The following is a 20484-nucleotide window of genomic DNA, read 5'->3' as shown; positions in this document are numbered from 1 at the left end:
TAAAACAACAAATATATTCAGTTTCATCTTTACTGGTGACTGCTGTAGATGTGCTTGCTTCTATGTGTGTTGAGAACTAGAAGAAGAAATTATTCTTCATAGCACCCTCAGAAAAATGGTTAGCTCCTTTCTTAGCACCTGCAGAAAAAAGCATCCCTGTCATAACTCACCATCCACTGATTATTTATTACACAGAATCATAAATCCTTTGGTCATTCTGCTCTAGACAGGAGAACAAGTTCATGTTGTTTGTTAATTGGTTGGCTAGTTGCTCAAACTAGCCGGTATGAGCAACTAGCTCAAATAAAAAGTACAAAAAATTAGTTTTAGTACAAAACAAGAAGTACAAAAAGTACTAGTGCTGCTTCAAATCACACTAAGACGTGTGACATTAGTGATCGTTGTGCAGGAGGCCTTGAAAGAGGTAGAAGCTCTTTGTCAGCGTGCATCTGTCAATTGTTGGCATCTGTAGATTATTGTGGCTCCTAAATTGTTCAACACGCCGCATGACCTGTGGAGTTGAAATGGTGTAAACAGTTAGCAAAGGTTTCATGATTAAATTATCATCATCATTATGACTGATTATTTTTAGTGTTTATGCTTCCTTTTGGAAAGTCTTTGAAATAAATTATTTGAGTATTTTCCAGTTCTATCCATCTTTTGCATATTTTGTATTTGAAACCTCATCTTCAAAAATGCAGTGCGCTAATAACTCCTTTTAGAACTCATAGTTTTTATATACCTTCATGAAAAGATCCAAAATGTGTTCCTGATACGACTCAGGGGTAAAAACCTCTACGATGTACTGGATGAGGAGAGACCCACGATCTGGTTGTCTGAACGACACAGTGTCTGAAGGAAGATGAGCAGGGATTATAAAGGTTGTACTGAAGTTACAACCTACAATTAGTTCATCTAAAGTTTCACTTTAAAACCCACCAGGCGTGCAGGAAAGCAGAGAAATAAAGTTTTTCTCTACGTGAACAAATTGAAGCTTGTCTGCTTCCAGATCCTCAGGTTGTGGAACATGATCCGCTGTGTTTGGACTGTCACTGACCAGAACGCTTCCTATTTGTTCTGAAGCATAAAAAAGGTAGTCAGGTGAAATGAGACCCTTAAATTAACTCACAGTGAGCTTTGGTATCTGCAGCAGCAGATCTAAATCACCTCCTCTGCAGGCCTGTATGACGATGACCTTTGGTTTATCTATTAGCGCTGGACAGCTCTTGGAGCCCAAGTGTTTGAAAATGTTGTTGATTGGAAATTCATCTGGTTTGTCCTCTTTCCAGTCAACCCCAAGGATTTTCCCCAGCTGCCCATGAGACATGATAACCACAAACACGCTGTCAGTGTGTTTTAGTTTGGGATGTTTAGTGAATTCAATTAAAGCCTCATTGATCGCCTGAAGGAAGACAGAAAATCATGTCACCAGTTATTAATTAATTAATCAGACAAGAATCTGTTTCATTTTATCTCCCATCTAGAATAAAGTACCTTTCCAGTGAGGTTTGTGTGTTTCACCACCTCATATCCCAGATTAGAAAGCAGTTTCTCCATGTTCTCCTCGTCTTTCTTTGCTCCTCTTCTGTTCATTTTTTCCTCAGAAAACTTGATATTAGTGATCAGCAGAGCTACGCGGTTCCTGAAGGAGGTTTGGGTCACAGGATAGACCTGAGAGACGAATGAGAGGTAAAGAAACAAAAAAAATTTAATGTTGATAAAAAAAACCGGCTGAACTGGAACCTAATATGTAAAGTTAAAGTGTGGTCGTTAATTATCATGTTATGTTTACATTATGCAAAATTAGTTTCACTCAATCAACAGCACAGTGAGAAAAATACAAATAACAAAATCAATCCCAAGGTAAAATAAATACCTATTTTACTACATGTAAAGATATATTTAAATTTGGTAATACATAGTAAAAACTTTTCACACTACTCAGGGTTTCTGTATTTACATTGTTTTTTCATCAAAATAAACATTTAATTCATGATAACGTATTACTGACCTCTGGATCGTCCTGTTTGGACTTCCAGAACTTTTCCACGCTGGAGACTGAAGAAGCTGATCCACTCTGAGCCACTGGGCCTGCTGCAGCTACATGATAAATAGAAATGTGTTGCTTTGAAAGAAGCATTTAATTTATTAGAGCACATTTATGACTGCTTTTTATATTATCAACACTGATAATATACCTCTGGTAAAGAGGTGAAAAATCTCTTTCTAATCTTTAACTATCTCTTATTGCAGCAGCCTACACACATCTTTTTTTTTTATGTGTGTAAGCCTTTTACCTGGCTGAGCAGGCTGGACGCTGGACAGACCCAACTCACAGTACAGTGTATTATCCACACTTTTCAGGTGAGCAATCATCTTGCTGCTGGCTTCATGTCCTTTCCTCTTCACCTTGTCGATGAGACAGCGTGCTTTATCCGCTCTGCTGTCGTTCTCTTCAACTACTGCATCCTTCTCCCCATCATTCAACACACCATCATGCAAAAGGCCATCCAGGAGTTGATTCATCACTTCTTTGGACACCTTGGCCACAAAGCGAGGTCTGACTCTCTCAAGTTCTTTATCTGGAATTCCAAGGATACGGACACAAATAACGCAAACTGTTACAATAAATTCAGTAAAGTTAACAAAAATAAATAAATAGACAAGGGATGCAGTTCAAAAGCTACTACAAGCATCAATATTTTAATGAGGGACGAAAACTATAGAGCGTATTACATATTTGTCACGTGGAAGCAGATTAATATGAAGTTTTATACTCTGAAAGTGTAAAGGAGTGTTATTTGTGTTTCACAGTTCTGTTAGTACATACAAATAAGAATAGAATACATTAGAGTTTGTGTTTGTAATGTAACACATGTGAAATAGTTCTGAATACCTTGTAGAATGCCCAGTACTCTAAACATTTATTATTAAGCATTGAACGTGGCTGCACTCCCATAATTGTTTAGCTTCACAATGACTGATTTTGTTAGCGGTATTGTAAACACCCTGGTGCATCTTAAGCGGTAAATAATTTTAAATCCTTTAAATACATGCAGTTTGTTTATTTCTGTACCTAAAAAGTATAATCAAAGCGGGATACAACAACAACAAAAAAAAAGATTAATTGTCAAAGTGAAACTATGACGCGTGTCACGAGCAAAAACATAACAAAACGGTATAACTCAACGATTTCGCGCTAATTGTCTAAAATCATAAACTGTACAGATCTGAGACAATAACTAACTTCTGTCACAATTCAGGTAGTTATAAGCAGGCTGCCAGTTCTGGGTTTATTCGATGCGCAATGTGGCCAAAACGAATCTAAAACCACTCATATCTGCAAAGCTTAAAGTTGTTCCTCTCACCTGCCATTGTTCTGTTTTTGTATCACTGAAATTTCCCCCGATATGTACACGAAAAACTTAAACTTGAAAACTTCCTGCTTGACTGTGTGGTAATGCGCGCTGGATAACTTCCTGTTGGATTTAAGGCTGAACGTCAGTAATGCAGCTGTAATGACAGCGTTACCGCTGAAAAAAAAAAACTTAATGCTTATCAGTTTTTAAATATTCCTTACAGAACAATATTGTTTTTTAGAAAACCTTCATTTGACTTTATGTCCGTTTCATCCGACCAACAATAAAAGAAAACAATGCTTTTAATGTGAGTGAAGAGAATATCATAAGCTCAAGTTTTTTTAATGTTCTGCTGTTGAAACAATAAATATACATTATATTTCTTGTACAGTTTACGTGTTATTAGTTTTGCTGATAAACAGCAGGCATATGTTGTTCATTTCATGCAGCAGCTCTGCAGCCTTGAACTTGTGGTTGTCTGAGGTTGGGTCTCATACAGCATGGGGTGGAGTTTACGCGGACAAAGTCTTCCACGGACAAAGACTTTGCAGCTATGGCAGGTAAGAAGACAGATTTTGTGGTTTAAATTCAAACAACTGCAAAAGCTTCACTCCAATTTCTATGACGATCCTCAAGTTTCGTGTTAGCGTAGACTTGATGAGTCGTCGGATTTCTGACCTGTCTCATGGTGGTTCTTGTAAAGTTCGTCTTTGCCCATATATAACTGGGGCTACGCAAGAAGCAAAAATCGACATGAAAGTCCAACTTAAATTAGCGGCAGATAATTTAGTTTGAACTTGAGTGATAACTTGATAACACTGAGTAATGACTATTGTGAGCACCAGCTATATGTTTTTTTTTTTAAAGGACAGTCCTTCCTTTTTCTCACCACGGCGTGTTTAGTTTCACTTTTGATTATTGTCAAATCCACAATTTATGTCAAGTTCAGCCAGCATCCTTTTAACTTGTTCTGCTCATCATACCTTTTATGAAAGGTATGGTTAAAGGAGGGTTAAAGGAGAATGTGCCTATAGATTTGAATGTTTCCTAAAAAGTTTATTTATTTATTTATTTATTTATTTATTTATTTATTTATTTATTTATTTCATGAAGATCACATTGTAAACAGATAGCAGAGGGGGGTCTTGCATGAATGTGGCCCTGAATACAGCCCCGTACTTCTGCCACACACAAAACCAACCACAAAATCTTCCAGATCAAATCTATTCTGCAAATAATAACAGAAATATTGAAAGTTAGTCTGATGCTCTATTATAAAGACTAAAAGGTTTGTTATAACAGTTGTAGTGTTGTCAGCGGTGTGGCTTTCTGTGCTACAAGACAAAAAATAAAAGTTACAGCCATTTCTGGTCTCTCGTATGCATTTCAATGACTGATCTCAGTAAATGTAAATGCGTCTTCTTCTTTCTTTTAGCAGATAAACTTAAGGGGATTAGGACCAGCTTTGTGGACAAGTCCTCCAAAGAACTAATAAGTCAGCTCCTGGACGACCTGCTGGGGGATCAAGTCTTCAATGATGGGGAGAAAGACTCAATCCTGGAGGAGAACAAGAGCCGTGCAGACAAGGCACGCGCTCTCATTGATTCAGTGTGTAGGAAAGGAGATAAAGCCAGCCAGAAGATGATGATTCACTTTCAAAATAGAGATCCTACACTCTTCTCTGACCTCAATTTATAAGCCAGGTACAATACCCAGTGAATCTAAAGTGAATTATCTTCACACACACACACACACACAAAAACCATGCAGGTCAAAACAAAAAGCTCAGTAACAATATCTTCTTTTTTTTCCAGCTGCTGTGACTTTGGAGGAAAAATGATGTGCACTAATTCCAGCAGCAGCTGATGCTGTGCAGACTGAAAAAAAAAAAACAATAATCATGCATTGTTTTAAACCAGTGTTATCACAATAATTTTCCTCTGCCTTGATGGTTTTGCATGTATGTGAACTGACTTTTTTTTCTGCTGAGTTGCAGAGTAGACTGACGTGATGAAGAAAATGAACTGTTTTGTAAAAGCATGCCACTATAACATGATATGACTTGTTTCTTTTTTTGTTTGTTCTTTTTTGTTTTTCAATTGTCAAACCTGTCAACATGTTCAGGGGCAAAATTATAACTTAACTTAGGTTACATTGCAAGTCTCTTCTTTGTGGGGGGTTGGGGAGGAGATTCCAGATGCATTTTGCACTGAAATGACATGAAAACAATTGTTTTCAAAGGCCATACAGAAAGAAAGAAAAAACTTTTAATTTTCATACAAGATCTAATGAGGGGAGTTTTAGGAATATATGACCGCGTTTGTGACTTTGAAAGTGCAGTTTATTTAAGTGCAAAACAAGGTCACTTCACAGACAACTCAAACCTAAATGAACTGAAACCAGAAACTCAGTGGACATTTGTCTCGGAAATAGGGCAGCTGGAACACGGTGAGTACCGACAGAATATAGAGCAATATAATCAAGTAAATACATTTTAAAAATACATTTCCTTAAATTGAAGACATGTTACTCAATACCAGTCTGGTATTTTCATTTTTCCCTAAAAACAATTTCCTGAAATTATTAATCAACTGTTGTGACCCCAACTTAATTTAACCTGATTTATTTTCAGCCGCACGCTCTTAAGTATCCAAAAACGATGTACTGTATCCTGTTTTTGAAGCACTCTTTTCTTTATGTCAAATAAATTATAGTGTTGCACTCACGAATCAGACAGGAGTCCTTCTTCAGTTTCGGCAACTTTATTTGCCCCAAGCTGAATGTATTTTTATTTTATTTTTTTGTTCTTCTCAGAAGCAGACGGGCACAGACACACAGAAAGCCGTTACAATGTTTCTTCTTCCTCGCGCTACAACGTTACAACTGGTCAACCGACACACGTCCGCTACCCAACCAATCAGTGACGTAGCACGCAGCTCAGATTCTATAATGCTTCTGCGGCTGGCCATAAACAACTGGGCAAATAAAATATATAGTGATTTATTCATAAATTTAGGAAATAAATACTTTTATTTTATTTAAATGAAATACTTCTAGGATGCAACAATAGCACTGTAACCTAATGAAAGACCATCTAGCTTAACGTCACTTCAGTTCTTTTATTCTAAATTGTTTATTTTTGTTGAATACAATTAGGTTAGTGTGTTATTGTTGTTTGTGTTGTCGTTATTATTAATAAAAAATATTATAATTTTTTTTGTACAATAAAATACTGTTTGCAATAGAAGTTCGTAAGTTTCATTGTTTTTACTCAAATTACTTTTTGTCAAATTACTTTAGCTAACGGTAGGGGGAGACAAAAGTTTCCCTTTAATTTTTAAACCCACAAAGAAGAATCTGTCAGCGAAGATGGCTCCAAGACGAAGCTAATTGTTTAGCTGATGTAAATCTATCCACCACAAACAGGCTGGAGACTGCGGTGACAAAATTATCAGATAACCAACCTTTTGAGACGAATAAGACCGTATGTTTACATACAATTCATAGAAATAATATGTAAATAACATTTATGTATGTGACAGTAATCTAGCTCAAGTAGCAGTGGCTAATGATTGGCAAACAGTTAATTAGCTTGTAAATTTAGCCTTTTTGAGAACGAGACGCTGTTTTCAGCTTAAGCGTCCTTCTCTAGTATTACGATGATATGTCAGAAATTGTTTATAGCGTGTGTCACCAACTGACAAAGAGTATTTACACAGTTTAAGTGTCTTCATGTATTCGAGCTAATGCTAACTTAGCTGATAGCTGTACATTCCTTTAGACAAGATGTGCCTCTGACATCAGTCCCGTTAAAATGTCTTTGAGTTAGTCAGCTTAGACTAAACGTAATGAACCGCCGAAGAGCTCAAATGATCAAATTTGTTCAAATCCAAGCTTCTGTTGACTTAAGCGACGAAATACTTTAAATAGTTTGATGAGTAAAGTAGCAATTAATGTACTTGCAGATGAACTTTTTGGATGCGTTTGCTATTTTACGTTTTTCTCTCTGTCTGGCTCCTCAGCTGTCACTGAGGAACGATGAGCCAGAGACGTGGCATCCATGTGGACCAATCTGAGCTGCTCTGCAAAAAAGGATGTGGGTTTTATGGCAACACAGCCTGGCAGGGCCTGTGCTCAAAGTGTTGGCGAGAGGAAAATCAGCGAGAAAAGCAAAGGCAAATTCAAGAAGACTGGGCTCTTGCTGAAAGGTTTGCATTCACACCGTGCCTTTTTTTTGCAAAAAATAAAGCCACCAAAGTGTTTAAGACCTGTCCGCTTACCTTATGAAAACGTGGCTCTTCTGCTACTGTTTATCTCGCAAGCTTGTCAGTTGTTCTGTCGTCATCTTCCCAGACTGCAGAGAGAGGAAGAGGAAGCATATGCAAGCAGGCATCAGAGGGCACAATCACAACCTGCAATCACCCCCTTCAACAAGTTTGAAGAAAGAAAGACAAAGGAGAAGTCCAGCAAAGTCAACACAGTCACAAAGTTTTTCACTCCATCAACAAAAACACCACCCAAAAAGGGTAATCTGTCTTGAACACACACACACTGGTTGGTTCTAACTTTATTTTTTTATTTTTTCTTCCTGGATCCACCTCCTGCGTAACAAAACCGTATGCTCCACCCACAAGCCGCTTTGGTGCAAACACAAATAATCATTACATAAATATTTGCTCAACGTTTGAAATCTTTATGTGTTTTCTCTTTTGTTGTGCAAAACTGGTGCAATGACCTTATGTTTAAATATATCAATCAGATGATAAGGTGCCTGTTTCTGGCCTTTTTTCCTGTTTTACAAGCACGCTTGTTTAACTCTCTTCCAGGAGCTTAATATGCAGTGTGTAACGCTATATGACAAATTAACCTGAAACTGGGTGTTTGGCCGGGTCTTTGAGAAATCTTTTAAAATTCTTGAATGCATTTACCTAGAAACAACTGACAGATTTTGCTGAATTTCACTTCTCTTTAAAGCGGGAAATGTCGAAATTCATAGCCTGTTATTTAATTCAGTTCATTTATACGGCGACATTTCACCAACAAATGATGCCTTGAGGTACAGAAAAAGTGATTTCAATGCAATCACATATAAATTCCAATTAAACCTAGTTATCAAAATTGTAGATTTATTCTTCCTTCATTCTACCCATATCTCTGGATATTTATGATTGAAAGAAAACTCTACTGATGCTTACAAAACTACCGCACAGTAAATACAAACCTATAAAATTATTGTCTTGTTGTCTTCCTCCAGATGCCGGTGCTGCCGACGCTCAGTCGACTCCGAGCTCCAGCTCCTCAGCCAGTCGCCAGCCCATTCCAGACAGTGACCGCGCAACGCGAGAGTTCATTGATTTTCTGAAGTCGGTGAAGTCTGGCAGGGAAATCTTTAAGCAGTGTCGGGCTTTCACTGAGGGCATGGTGTACAAGCGGGTGAGCTTTGATCCGTCCAGATGGCCTGCTTATTACTTCCGTTTCAACTCGTTATGTGTTTATGGTCATGTTTATGCCCTCACTCAGACGGCTCTTAAAGAGGAGGAAGCTTTTAATTCACTGTATCGTTTTCATTACCGTCTGCCACCATTTATTGAAAGATTACACTTTTTGATGATACGTGATGAGTGTAAAGTAAAAGCATAACCCCTTGAACTTCTCCACATTTAGTCATTTTACAGCCACCAATTTCCTGTTTCTTTGTTGTTTTTTTATAGTTGAGCATGAAGTAATACATAATTAGAAAACCTTTAAGACAGAAAAAAAAGCTTTTCAAGCCGCTGTAAATTGCAACATTCAGATGTTTTCACTTCAGTTTTGATATTTCATCGAAATTCAAAGAATAGTCCTAAAGTCTTGGAACGTCTTCCTCTGAAACTTTTACCTTGATGTAATTGCCTTTAAGAAAAACAAAAGGTTGTTTTCTGTATGTTTTGTTTTTATGATGAACAAGCAGTTTAAAAATGTTTACAGCATTTATTGCTGAACTTCCTGCCTAAGTTATTAAGATGACATTGATCTAGGGTTGTCCAGATCAGATATTGATATTGGAAATCAGTCTGATATCAACCACAAAAAGAAAAAAGTGTCCGATTATATCAGTCTGCATCTAAAATCTCAGATGTAATCGTGCAAATAGTAGCAGTATTCTGCAGCATTTAGTCTGCCCCAGGATTTGCATCCAGCATTGTTTACATCCCACCTGAGGAACCATTGGTTAGTTGTTCTCGTACCTATTGTTGTGGAGTATTGTTCTCTGTTTGAGTAATATCACATGATCAAGCCTTTTTCTAACATTCCACATGACAAGATCAGTAATGAAAGTATGCATGATTCGTGCTCATATCATATCGGGTTGATATCGGTATCGTATCAGAAGTGAAGAAGTTGTATCGGGGCGCCTCTATTGCAATCAGTGTGAAATCTGAATGCGATTCATTCTGACTTCTTGTATTTTTCTGTCCCTTTCCAGGACATGGGAGCCGACGAGCTGTCGGAGTGTGTGCAAGACTTCTACCAGAACCTCTCGGACCGGCTTCAGAACCAGTTTAAAGGTGCTTCATCGCTCAAATATATGTGTACTTTTTTTACAATAACCACAAATTGTAAAAACCATATAGTGAGAATAGCGCTTGTGAAAAGTATTTATCGGTTTGCGGTGTAACAGGTTCGACAGAGCATGTGGAGAGGGTGATGGATGAAGTGGAGAAGTACATGATGACCCGACTTTACACCGAGGTTTTCTGTCCCGAAACCACAGACGACGAGAAGAAAGACCTGGCTATTCAGAAGAGAATCAGGTTTGAGAACATAAACTCCAGCGTTTTTAGTTAAAAAAGAAAAAAAAGACAGTAAATGTGACATTATTCTGTTTGTGTTTGGTTACAGAGATTTGCACTGGGTCACCATAGAAATGCTGTGTGTGCCGGTGGACGAAGAGATCCCGGAGGTCTCAGACAGTGTAGTCAAAGCTATTACAGGTGAGTCTCAACTTGGGTTTGTTTTTGCCTGATTGCTCAGGTTAGGTCTCTCCTCTTCTAACATGTCTGCCTAATTTCAGATATTATTGAAATGGACTCAAAGCAGGTACCCAAAGACAAGCTGGCGTGCATCACCCGGTGCAGCAAGCACATCTTCAACGCCATCAAAGTGAGCAAGAAGGAGGCCGCGTCAGCCGACGACTTCCTCCCGACTCTCATCTACATTGTGCTGAAGGCAAACCCTCCGCGGCTGCAGTCCAACATCCAGTACATCACCCGCTTCTGCAATCCCAGTCGACTCATGACCGGAGAGGACGGATACTACTTCACTAACCTGGTGAGGAAATGAGAAGAACGTGTTTAGCAACATGCAAACCATTGAAATTTTACTGACAGAGAGAATTAATATTAGAAGTGCACAGACATTACACATGAATGGTCTTGTGTCTTTTTATTTTGACATTTATGTACAATTCTTATAAAAACAAAAACAATCCACTCCACTGCTGTGGATAAACACATAGTTATTCTAAAATAAAAAAACTATTTTATTCAATGTAATATTGTCTATAAGATAAATGGTTATACTTCTATTAAAGCTTGGCTTGAGTGAGTTTAAATTCATTTTATGCGACGCAACAGTGTTATAGAAGTGTTTCCATTCACCTGTTGATCCATCAGTCTGTTTTTTATACTCATCCATCCACCTAGCTAACTGTCCATCCGTTGCTTCAGATTGCTGTTGTTTTTTGTTTTTATTTGTAGATTACTTATTTAAAGCCTGACTACTGCAGCAAAATTTGTGATCTCTATTTGTGAACATTAGTGCTTAATTTGTGACTTTTAACCCTGTTCAGAAAAATAGACCAAAATCTTGTCTTTAAGAAAAATCTGTACATTTGAGTCTGGAAAAAGGACTTTTTGAAATTACCTGTATGTTTTACCTCTGGCTTAGAAAGCATTTTGTTTTGCTTATATTTAACTCAAGATTTCTGACATCAAGTAATTTGTGGTATTTTTTTATAAGTGTATCGTAATCCTCCTGAGCCTAACGGTTCGGTCCCTAAAGGTTTAGAATATGAAAGCATCCAGCAGGGGGAGCTGTTAGCCCACATCATGTATTTATCTCATTGCTGTAAATCCCCAATAAATTAAACATTATTTAAACGAATCTAGGTCTAAAGAGCGCTGTTGTTGGGTAGATGATATAATTGTCATTAACATCTCTGTGCTCCTCTCCACAGTGCTGTGCAGTGGCCTTCATAGAGAAACTGGATGGTCAGTCTCTGAACATGAGCTCTGAGGAGTTTGAGCTCTACATGTCGGGCCAGGCGTCCCCAAACTGGCCACGACCCACCACCGCGTCCTCCTCGTCCGCAGGCAGCGCAGCCCTTACCCAGGTCCACAGCAGCCTGGACCTGCTGACCGGGCTCGGCGAGAGGCAGGAGCGGGTCGTGGAGAAGGCTCGGCAGCTGGAGAGCGACCTGATAGACTGGACGGATGAAGTGGAGCAGAAAGTGCAGAGTGCGCTGGAGAGCTTTCCCCTCGACACCCAGAGCACCACGACAAACGCGGCCGGCGGGACGACGACGCCGGCGACCGCAGCGTCGTCCGCGATCGACTCTGAAAATGTAGAGAACGAGCTGCTGCCCCCGCCGCTGCAGCCTCAGGTGTTTGCTGGTTAATAGGAAAACGTCTGCTCTGCAGAAAAATCACCTGGAGGTTCTACTCCATCTTCCCGTCTGTTCTCTTTATAGTCCGTAAGCACATGTAGCGCCTGGATCTGGAGTGTTCATCCAGCCATCTGTTCCATTAGAAGCTATAAAAACACGCTGAATAGTAACACATCTATTAGATTTGACTGAGTGCGCTGGTTTACCTCCTCAAAGGAGGCAGACCAGATGATGGCTTTGCTATAAAGGCGCAACGATCTTCACTGCAAAAAACCCCCCAAAATCTTACGAAGTATTTTTGGTCTTGTTTCTAGAGCAAGTATCTTAGCACACTTGAAATAAGTCGAAAATAATCTGCCAGTGGAACTGGAGCTTTTTCTTCAATTTTTAAGGAATTGTTTACTTAAAATAAGCTCCCTTATGTTGCTGAAAAGTTACTTGTAAGTTAGTTTTGTCTAATTTCAATTGTACAAAGATATTTGCACAAGAAACTAGACCAAAAATGTTTGGTAAGACTTTGTGTTTTTGCATTGTTCTCATTTTCTTCATCACAAAAAGAGACAAATAAGTGAGTATATTTAACCATGGCTCCACATGAGACGGAGCAGTGGAGCGCATCAGGGCAGACCCCGACCATCTGATGTGGCTCCTTTCACTGCAACAGAGGAAAACACTCCGCTATAAGCTTTTCCAAAAAACTCCTCCTCATCCACTACCTGCAGTACCTCAGTACTTTTTATAGCTGTTACATTTGTACAGTAGCGATAAATGGCGTGTTTGAGTCCTAAACCTTCAGCCACGATGCAAGATGTCCAGAAAAAAAAAAATTAACCAAACAATAGGATAGTAAATTCCAGTTTAGAAACCAAAAAGAAAGACGTGTAAAAATCTGAATGGTCGAACTCCTCTGTTACTAATGTTGCTCTTCAAGTCATGCTTGTGTTTTGTGCTGAATTTAGCTTGTATTTCCCAGAAATAACCAGAGAGAGCGTGTGTGTGCGTGTGCGTGTGCCTGTGTGTGCGTGTGTGCGTGTGTGTATGTGTGTGTGTGTGTGTGTGTGTGTGTGTGTGTGTGTGTGTGTGTGTGCGTGTGCGTGTGTGTGTGCACAGTGACTGTGCATGTGGATAAGCGTGCATGTGTGCTGCATGTTGTTCCCGACAATTTGAAGACGAAGAAGAAAAAAAAAATCGGCACCAGTATGTCCAAATACTGTCTCGTCCGGTTTTTATGACCCATCATCATCAGCTGGATGTTCAGATTTTATTTTTCTATAACGTGTCAGAATATATCGACATTTCTTTGATTAGTTTAAACCTGTAATATTTACAGTGGCGAATGAGCATGGATGCGGCGTAACACGGCGAGCGATCTGGTTTTCAAGAGGCCGACGTCTCCACTAAAAATAAAAAAAAAACAGTCTTAGATTAACCAATTTATTCATCACCATTTGCTCCATCAAATATTTTTAGACCAAAACAAAAATATCTTGTTTTCCTAAAAAAAACAGGACACAGCAGTCACCCCTACAGCTTTAGTTGCTTCATTGTAGTTATTTTTCTTTTGTTGTTTAGCTTGATTTTAAAACTCCTCATGCAGCGTCAAATTTCAGCTTTTATCAGGTGATACCATGTCGGGCAGATAGGAAAATCTGTATTTTGGCAGACTTGCAATGAGAAAAATGCAATAGGCACACATTTTACACTTGAGCTTTGTTTTTGTTTTATTGTATTGAAATGACATTTGCATCCGGAGAGCCGTATGCACCTGCCGTTTGAAAGCCAGGTCTTGTACTGCACCGCTATGGCTTGAAAACCTTTTTAATTTTGCACTGAAAGCTGAAGTTATTGAACAAGTGTTTTAACCCATTTGTTTGATTATAGGGTTGTTATAGTTCCAGATTGGAGAGATTAACTCGAAATTGCCTTTAATTTAAGACATAATTTATTGGGAGAGTTTTGATCTACCTACATCTACAGGAGTGGAACCATGGTGGTTAATAAAATCGAAACTGGGTACTCGTATGTGTGTAGCTGCTGTTTTTCATGACTTATTACTGCGCTGGCATGAGTCACGCTTCCTCAGTAAAACATAAATTCTGGTATTTTCTGAATCTGAGAATGTACCAGGGTAATTTCTGCACATTGAACTAAGAAACTGATGAAATAGTAAAAATTTGCAATCTGAGTTGAGAGTCGAGCAAAAAAAATACAAAATACCTGAAAAAGTGGCACAGATTTGAGCTGTTCTGGTACCATAGTGCCAAATTATACACCATCCATACAGTACACATGTACTATACAAAACTCACACAGTTCAGAAGTGATGGGACATGATATTTCACAAAATGTGCTAATTTCTTTAACTAATACTCGTGTAAATTGCAATTATTTTGTCAGCAAAATTGACAAACTGCTAGAGCAGAGTTAATGGTTTCATGTCCATCTTGGGCTGAAAGTTCAGTGCTCCTCTGAGTCATATAAGTATTTAGAAAATAGTGAACACTTCTCTGCTGTGTCAGCCACTTCAAGCCTTCGGTATGCTGAGGTGAGTACATCTTCATCAATGAAAAGGATAGTAGAATGGAATGAAATTGGGTAATGTTGATATCAAGCATTTGCTTTGACATTTGGGCTTATTTTGTAACTGTCTCTAAGTTATCAGACTTTTATTTCACATGGCCAATAAAAATGAGCGGAATCCTGGTTTAGGTGGAGATCAGACTCTGTTAGAGTAATATATGTAAAATAAAAGTCTTAATGGGTTTTATTTACATAAACATCCTCATATAATTCCAGAGCAGATGTGCAATAGTGGAACAGGGATGCTGCAAACAGAATAGTGTCTCAGCAACATGGTTCACCACCACCTGTTTATTGAAGAGTGTAAAATAAACGCTCCTTCACTCAGCTTCCATTCTGATTAACTAGTTGTTTCTTTTAATTTTAGTTTTGGTTTCTCAGTGGGCGTTGGTCCAGTTCATCTGAAGATATGACTTCTGAGAGGAGTTTTGGGTGGGATTTTCAGTTCCCCTTTCCACTGTTTTGCTAAATTTCCATGATTAAGTTAAATCTCAGAAGAGATGGAGGAAATCCTGTGATACGGTTTATAACAGGTCAAAACAACAATAACTTTAAAAAAAAAAGTAAAATATAACTAATTTGTTGAGGGGACGAAACAACAGCCGAGCTCAGAGTTCTGCATACAGCTACTGACAGTTTAAACGGCAAACTTTAAAGTCGAATATTTCCAAATATGTTTAATGAAAATGAAGCATTTTTATATTAAATAGTATAAAACAAACAATTGATGAGACAGCACTTTTTAGGATGGAGGACATCCTGTGTGAAGACAGTTTCACTTCTCCTTTTATTAGAATAAAGCATTCAGCCCTATCTGATTCTAACACACAAACAGCACAATGGAAGCAGTAACTTCATTTCTCGGTAGGTTTTAATTTTGATTACTTTGATATGAACTAACATATCTGATAACATGATGCTATCTGCTCTCACTAAACCTTTATCGCTCTCTGTTTCAGTTCTTTTATTGTTACCACAGCTCATAGTGTCTGAGGGTAAGTCCTTAATACAACTACATCATTGGGAAAAAGATTATAAATCTTTCAGATGATAGTTTATGACTTTATGGTAAGCAACTCTTCATATTTTTTCCCCTGACACACGGCTTCTTTTCTCTCTGCAGTTCCCACTTCAACCTCGTACAGGGCCGTCGTGGAGATAGTTTCGGGAGATTCCATGATCTTCAGCGGGGAACCTCTGAGCCTGAGATGCATCATCCCCGATCCTTACCAGGCCTCCTGGGGTTACCTGTGGTTCAGGGGATCTGTGCAGCTTCCACAGACTGGCGAGATATTCCAGCTGTGGAACGCCAACGTTAAAGAAAGCGGCAAATATTCCTGCCAAGGAAAGAAAGAGACGGATGTGGGAAGCATTAAAACACTAAGAAGTCTACCTTATGAGATCCATGTTGATGGTAAGATCTTGTGTTCAACAAGAAACAAAAGTTTTTTTGGTTTTTCTTCCTCTTTCCAATATTTCCGAAACTGTCAAATGGCAAATTCTTCCTGACCTGGTCAACTTCTTTTTTAGCACTGAGCCAGGGGTTGGTGGTGACTTAAAATTTTATCATGGTATTTTTACAACGATTAAAGTGATGATAAGAACTATTTACTACTTTTTTTATATTACTGCTCGTTTATGTAAAACCCAATTACATTTCTTGAAAAACATTACCCATTTGAAAAGTCCCTCTTTATGCTTCTTTTGGACATCAGTCACATTAAAAAAAACGTGATTTGTATCACTAAATGGCAAACAGTAGCTGCATTTAGTCATATTTTCAAAAGAATTTATATTAATTTATTGAACAAACTGGAGAAAACAGTAAAAACAATCCTCATAATGCAGACATTCATGGGCTTTTAATAAGCATCACTAATTGAAATTTATTGTGACAACAATATATCAAAATACTTAAAATACTTTTATTGTGATGAATGATAAACAATACGATAAATGCTCACCCCTACACTGAACTGCAAAAACAAGCTACCTCTATCAAATACCCTCAAATAAAAGCCCATCACTCACTAAATGACTAAGTGAAAACTTTTTTCTGTCTTTTTCAGGAGGGTTTGCCATCCTACAATTGGCAAAACGCCCTGTCCTCGTTGGAGACGCCCTGGATTTGAAATGCCGTCTCCGAGGAAACGCTCCCGTCCACGAGACGATCTTGTACAGAGACGGGATTCAAGTGATGGTGCAGAGCGGGAGCAGCTTAAATTTCCATCTCCCCCATGTCACCCTGGAGGATGAAGGAAGGTACTCATGCAGGGTATCCTGGGACCTGAGTCGACGTACACACTCCGTGATGTCAGTTCCCACTCTGGTGAATATCTTAGGTGAGTTAAACATTTATGTTTAGCGAGATACGGACCAGTACCGGAAACCAATCCCCAGAGATTTGACTTGTAAGTAACTTTTGTTTCTTCATTTAATCTTTCTCAGAGGTTCTAGCCAAGCCGGTTTTGGAGATTGATAAAGACAACGCCCAGCTTGGACAGTATAAAATGAACCTCATCTGCCACGTCCAGTACAACGCCCCCGCCCCAGCCGCTCCTGTAAATTACTATTTCTACAAGAACAACAATCTGCTGGGGCCGGCAAACTCACTGAACCACATGCACGTCAGAAAGGCTGCAGGATGGTACAGCTGTAGAGCCAAGGTGCCAAAGCTGGATATCGTGAGGTGGAGCGAGCCCCGGAGCTTCGGAGAGGTCACAGGTGCATAAGAGTAAATCTGCTCTGCTGATTATTACACTCTGTGGTGAAAAAAGCACTTTGAAGTCAGGCTGGACTTCTAAGGTGACCTTCTCCTTGACCCTACAGGGCCACCATTGATGCCTACCCGTCCTCATCTCAGAAATCAGATGACATCCAGATCACCCCTACACACCTTCTCGGCTCCTGAGACTCAGCCTGCATCCCCAAAATACTTTGCTTCTTCACCGTCTTTCAATCAGCGCACAGAGAGTCCCAGCCCGTCTGAGGCTCCGGACCCAACCAGTCTGCCGACTTCAGACCGGCTGCCAGGCCAAACGCAAACCTCAGAACCTCAGGGTGTACCTTATCGTTGTAAGGCTGAGACTCAGCCTGCATCCCCAAAATACTTTGCTTCTTCACCGTCTTTCAATCAGCGCACAGAGAGTCCCAGCCCGTCTGAGGCTCCGGACCCAACCAGTCTGCCGACTTCAGACCGGCTGCCAGGCCAAACGCAAACCTCAGAACCTCAGGGTGTGTCCTGGGGACTATTTTAGAAAGTCCTGTAAAGGTGTGACTGACATTAAATTTTCACCAGGTGTTGGTAACAACCTCAGTTCTTTGTTTTTAACCAATCATGAGATGTTCCTTGTGTGACGTCTTGGTAACGACTCACCTTTCTATAGGCCGTCATTTTGGACTGATCCTGACAGGGGGCAGGATGGTTTTCTAATCACTGGTAGATTTCAGCTGGTCTCTTGGTTTTCCGTGACTTTTTTACACCTCCCTTTCAGTACTTTTCACATTATGACACACAACTTAATTTCTATGTATGGATTATGTGGGTTGTTATCATTACCAGATGAAAATCTCATGTCAATAGCACCTTTAGAAATATATTTACTATGAAAAACTGTGATTTTTTTTTACCAGCTGTACCTGGAAACTCCTTTTAAACCGTACCATTGTACTAACCGAGCAATACTCTGAGACTTTCTAACAATTATTAACACCACCCTACTGTTCTGCTGTTATAGTTCTGTGTTAATAATTCTTTGCATCAGTTTTCTCTGAATGTCATGAAACTAATATTCAATACAGTAAGAAAGAACAAATATTGTGTTTTAACCCAATAAAATTTCGATAAGCTGCATGAACAGTTGACTTTATTTCCAATTAACTTTTTTCTTTTTTACAATCCTACAGCACATCAAAAACATTTGAAATATTGGAAAACATGTGGGATTAACTTGCCGATAGATATTACTAGAATCTTCTGTACTAGAAAAAGATATATCAGATAAACGTTTGAAAACAATAGCAGATCACAGAGACATTATTTGCTTAATCAATACTCGCTTCTGCTGTGACAGTCAAGATAGTTACAGTGTTGTCAGAAAGTATTTACACCCCTTTGCGTTTTCCACAGTTTATGTTACATACATATCCTGGAACTGATTAAAGTGACGTTTTCTACATAAAATAGCACAAAATAGCAGTGGAAACATGTTTTCTTGGATGTTAAGAAAATTATAAGGGTTACATACTTGAGATGCTTCTTCAACGTGATTTGAGTCCATCGATGGTAAGGTCATCTGAAATCATCCACACTTGTCTATATGCGATTTCATATTAAAGCAATTAAGTCAAACACATTGTCTGTGGATCTCAGAGACTAAATCATGTCAAAACACAGACTTTGGACGTCCCAAAAAGCGTTTTGACCAAAATTATTTGGATATGGGAGAAGTTTGGGTCCAAATCTCTTCCTGGATCTGGCTGTAAACTCTTAACTGAGTCCTGAGGGAAGAAGGGCATCGGTCAAAAGATTAATCATGAACCTTGCAGTTTTTTAGGCAGAGGTCCAGTTTTCATTTGTGGAGATAGAAACATCTAGAAAATCAACCATTGCTAATTCTCAAACTACTGATCCTTTATGGCAGTGACTGGACGGATATTTTGTCGAAACACACGTTGGAGATTTACAGACCAAGAAAATGAATCGTCTGGTCTGATGAACCCAAAACAGAACATTTGGTCTACACGTCAAGCATCATACCTGCAGGGAAAAAATCCCTAACCCTTAAACAACAGTGGGCAAATATAAAAACATCTTCCGAAAACCTGAGTCTAAGATGCCCCTGAACTAATTTAACAATTCATCTGTAAAGACCACAATTACCAGAAGCACATTGGTGAGAAACCTTCAGGAAATATCTGTTCCTGCAGCAACATCAGACAGTGAGACCCCTGAATAAAATTAAATTACATATCTCTGGAAAGACCAAACAATCTTAGCAATTATTATTATTATTATTATTATTAATTATTATTATTATTAAGCCTTTCATGCATAGTGGTCACTACAGTGGACAGCTATCTAAAAGCCATTTTCTTGTGCTTCTTGTGTATTTTTATGTTATAAATGCACACAGACCACTGAACTGGACACTAACGCATCATGAAATACACTATCAACTACTGGCCATCCGCTGCAAATGCAAGAAATTATTTTTGTTAAATCCAACATGGCCGACAGACAGAAAAGCACGCCAACCGACCCGGTCCCTCCTTCTTCTGTATAAGAAGGTAAAAAAAAATATTGACATCAGATAACCTCTAAAGAACAATACTACTGATGTATTTTTCAAATAACAACTTTGTATTTGGAGATGATTCCAATTGATCACCTTAAAATAATAAAATAATAAGAAAAAATGTTAAAAATTGGGGTAAAAATCCTGAATTTCATGCATAAAAGGATTATTATTATTATTATTATTATTATTATTATTATTATTATTATTGTTATTATTATTATTATTATTATTATTATTGTTGTTGTTATTATTATTATTAACAGTTATTAATCTATTATAGTTGTTTTATACATTTACAAGAAATCTTGAAAGGATCTTTAAATTTGACAATTATGGATTGTTTTGTGTTGATTTTTTTTCTTTTTTTTTAGATAGAACTGTACTCAAATAGGCGTTATTAGACCTGAAATGGAGGCATTTTAAAAAAATGTTTTTTTGGCTCTACTGGCCTTTATTTGATAGTTAACTGACAGGAAAGTGGGTAATGAGAGAAGGGGAAGCAAAAAATTTTGAATATCTTTATAAATCTTTAATGCTACAGTGCCTTGCAAACATATTCACACCCTATTTTGTCATTGCCAAAATTGTTTGCTCCCAG

General features: G+C 38.4%; 3 protein-coding genes across 5 annotated transcripts; 2 read left to right on the top strand and 1 right to left on the bottom strand.

Annotated features, from left to right (window-relative positions):
* Nucleotides 1-12: 12 nt before the first annotated feature.
* Nucleotides 13-7779, bottom strand: LOC103474681 (caspase a-like). Of its 3 annotated transcripts, none has more exons than XM_081614602.1 (8): nucleotides 7640-7779; nucleotides 2298-2582; nucleotides 2012-2100; nucleotides 1495-1671; nucleotides 1168-1402; nucleotides 940-1077; nucleotides 743-852; nucleotides 13-511 (listed from the first exon to the last, which is right to left on the bottom strand). In XM_081614602.1, exons 2-8 carry the CDS (start codon nucleotides 2524-2526, stop codon nucleotides 392-394), a joined length of 1098 nt encoding a protein of 365 aa, XP_081470728.1. In that variant the 5' UTR covers nucleotides 2527-2582; nucleotides 7640-7779; the 3' UTR covers nucleotides 13-391. The 3 variants fall into 3 exon arrangements, with proteins under 3 accessions (XP_081470728.1, XP_081470729.1, XP_008424030.2); XM_081614603.1 differs by lacking the exon at nucleotides 7640-7779 and adding an exon at nucleotides 6086-6317; XM_008425808.3 differs by lacking the exon at nucleotides 7640-7779 and adding an exon at nucleotides 3369-5080.
* On the top strand, nucleotides 6690-14028 carry rabgef1l (RAB guanine nucleotide exchange factor (GEF) 1, like). The gene is made up of 9 exons (XM_008425807.3): nucleotides 6690-6843; nucleotides 7382-7567; nucleotides 7713-7885; nucleotides 8614-8792; nucleotides 9826-9907; nucleotides 10021-10153; nucleotides 10242-10333; nucleotides 10414-10670; nucleotides 11578-14028. Exons 2-9 carry the CDS (start codon nucleotides 7398-7400, stop codon nucleotides 12016-12018), a joined length of 1527 nt encoding a protein of 508 aa, XP_008424029.1. The 5' UTR covers nucleotides 6690-6843; nucleotides 7382-7397; the 3' UTR covers nucleotides 12019-14028.
* A 118-nt stretch (nucleotides 14029-14146) lies between these two features.
* Nucleotides 14147-18439, top strand: LOC103474683 (high affinity immunoglobulin gamma Fc receptor I-like). Its single transcript, XM_008425811.3, has 6 exons — nucleotides 14147-15450; nucleotides 15546-15581; nucleotides 15710-16000; nucleotides 16656-16928; nucleotides 17035-17310; nucleotides 17416-18439. The coding sequence occupies exons 1-6, from the start codon at nucleotides 15426-15428 to the stop codon at nucleotides 17841-17843; spliced, it is 1329 nt and encodes a 442-aa protein (XP_008424033.2). The 5' UTR covers nucleotides 14147-15425; the 3' UTR covers nucleotides 17844-18439.
* Nucleotides 18440-20484: the final 2045 nt, after the last annotated feature.

The sequence above is a fragment of the Poecilia reticulata genome, chromosome 13 (genome assembly GCF_904066995.2).
Source record: "Poecilia reticulata chromosome 13, P_reticulata-male-v2, whole genome shotgun sequence".
NCBI lineage: Eukaryota > Metazoa > Chordata > Actinopteri > Cyprinodontiformes > Poeciliidae > Poecilia > Poecilia reticulata.
This window is presented reverse-complemented; position numbering and strand designations above follow the sequence as displayed.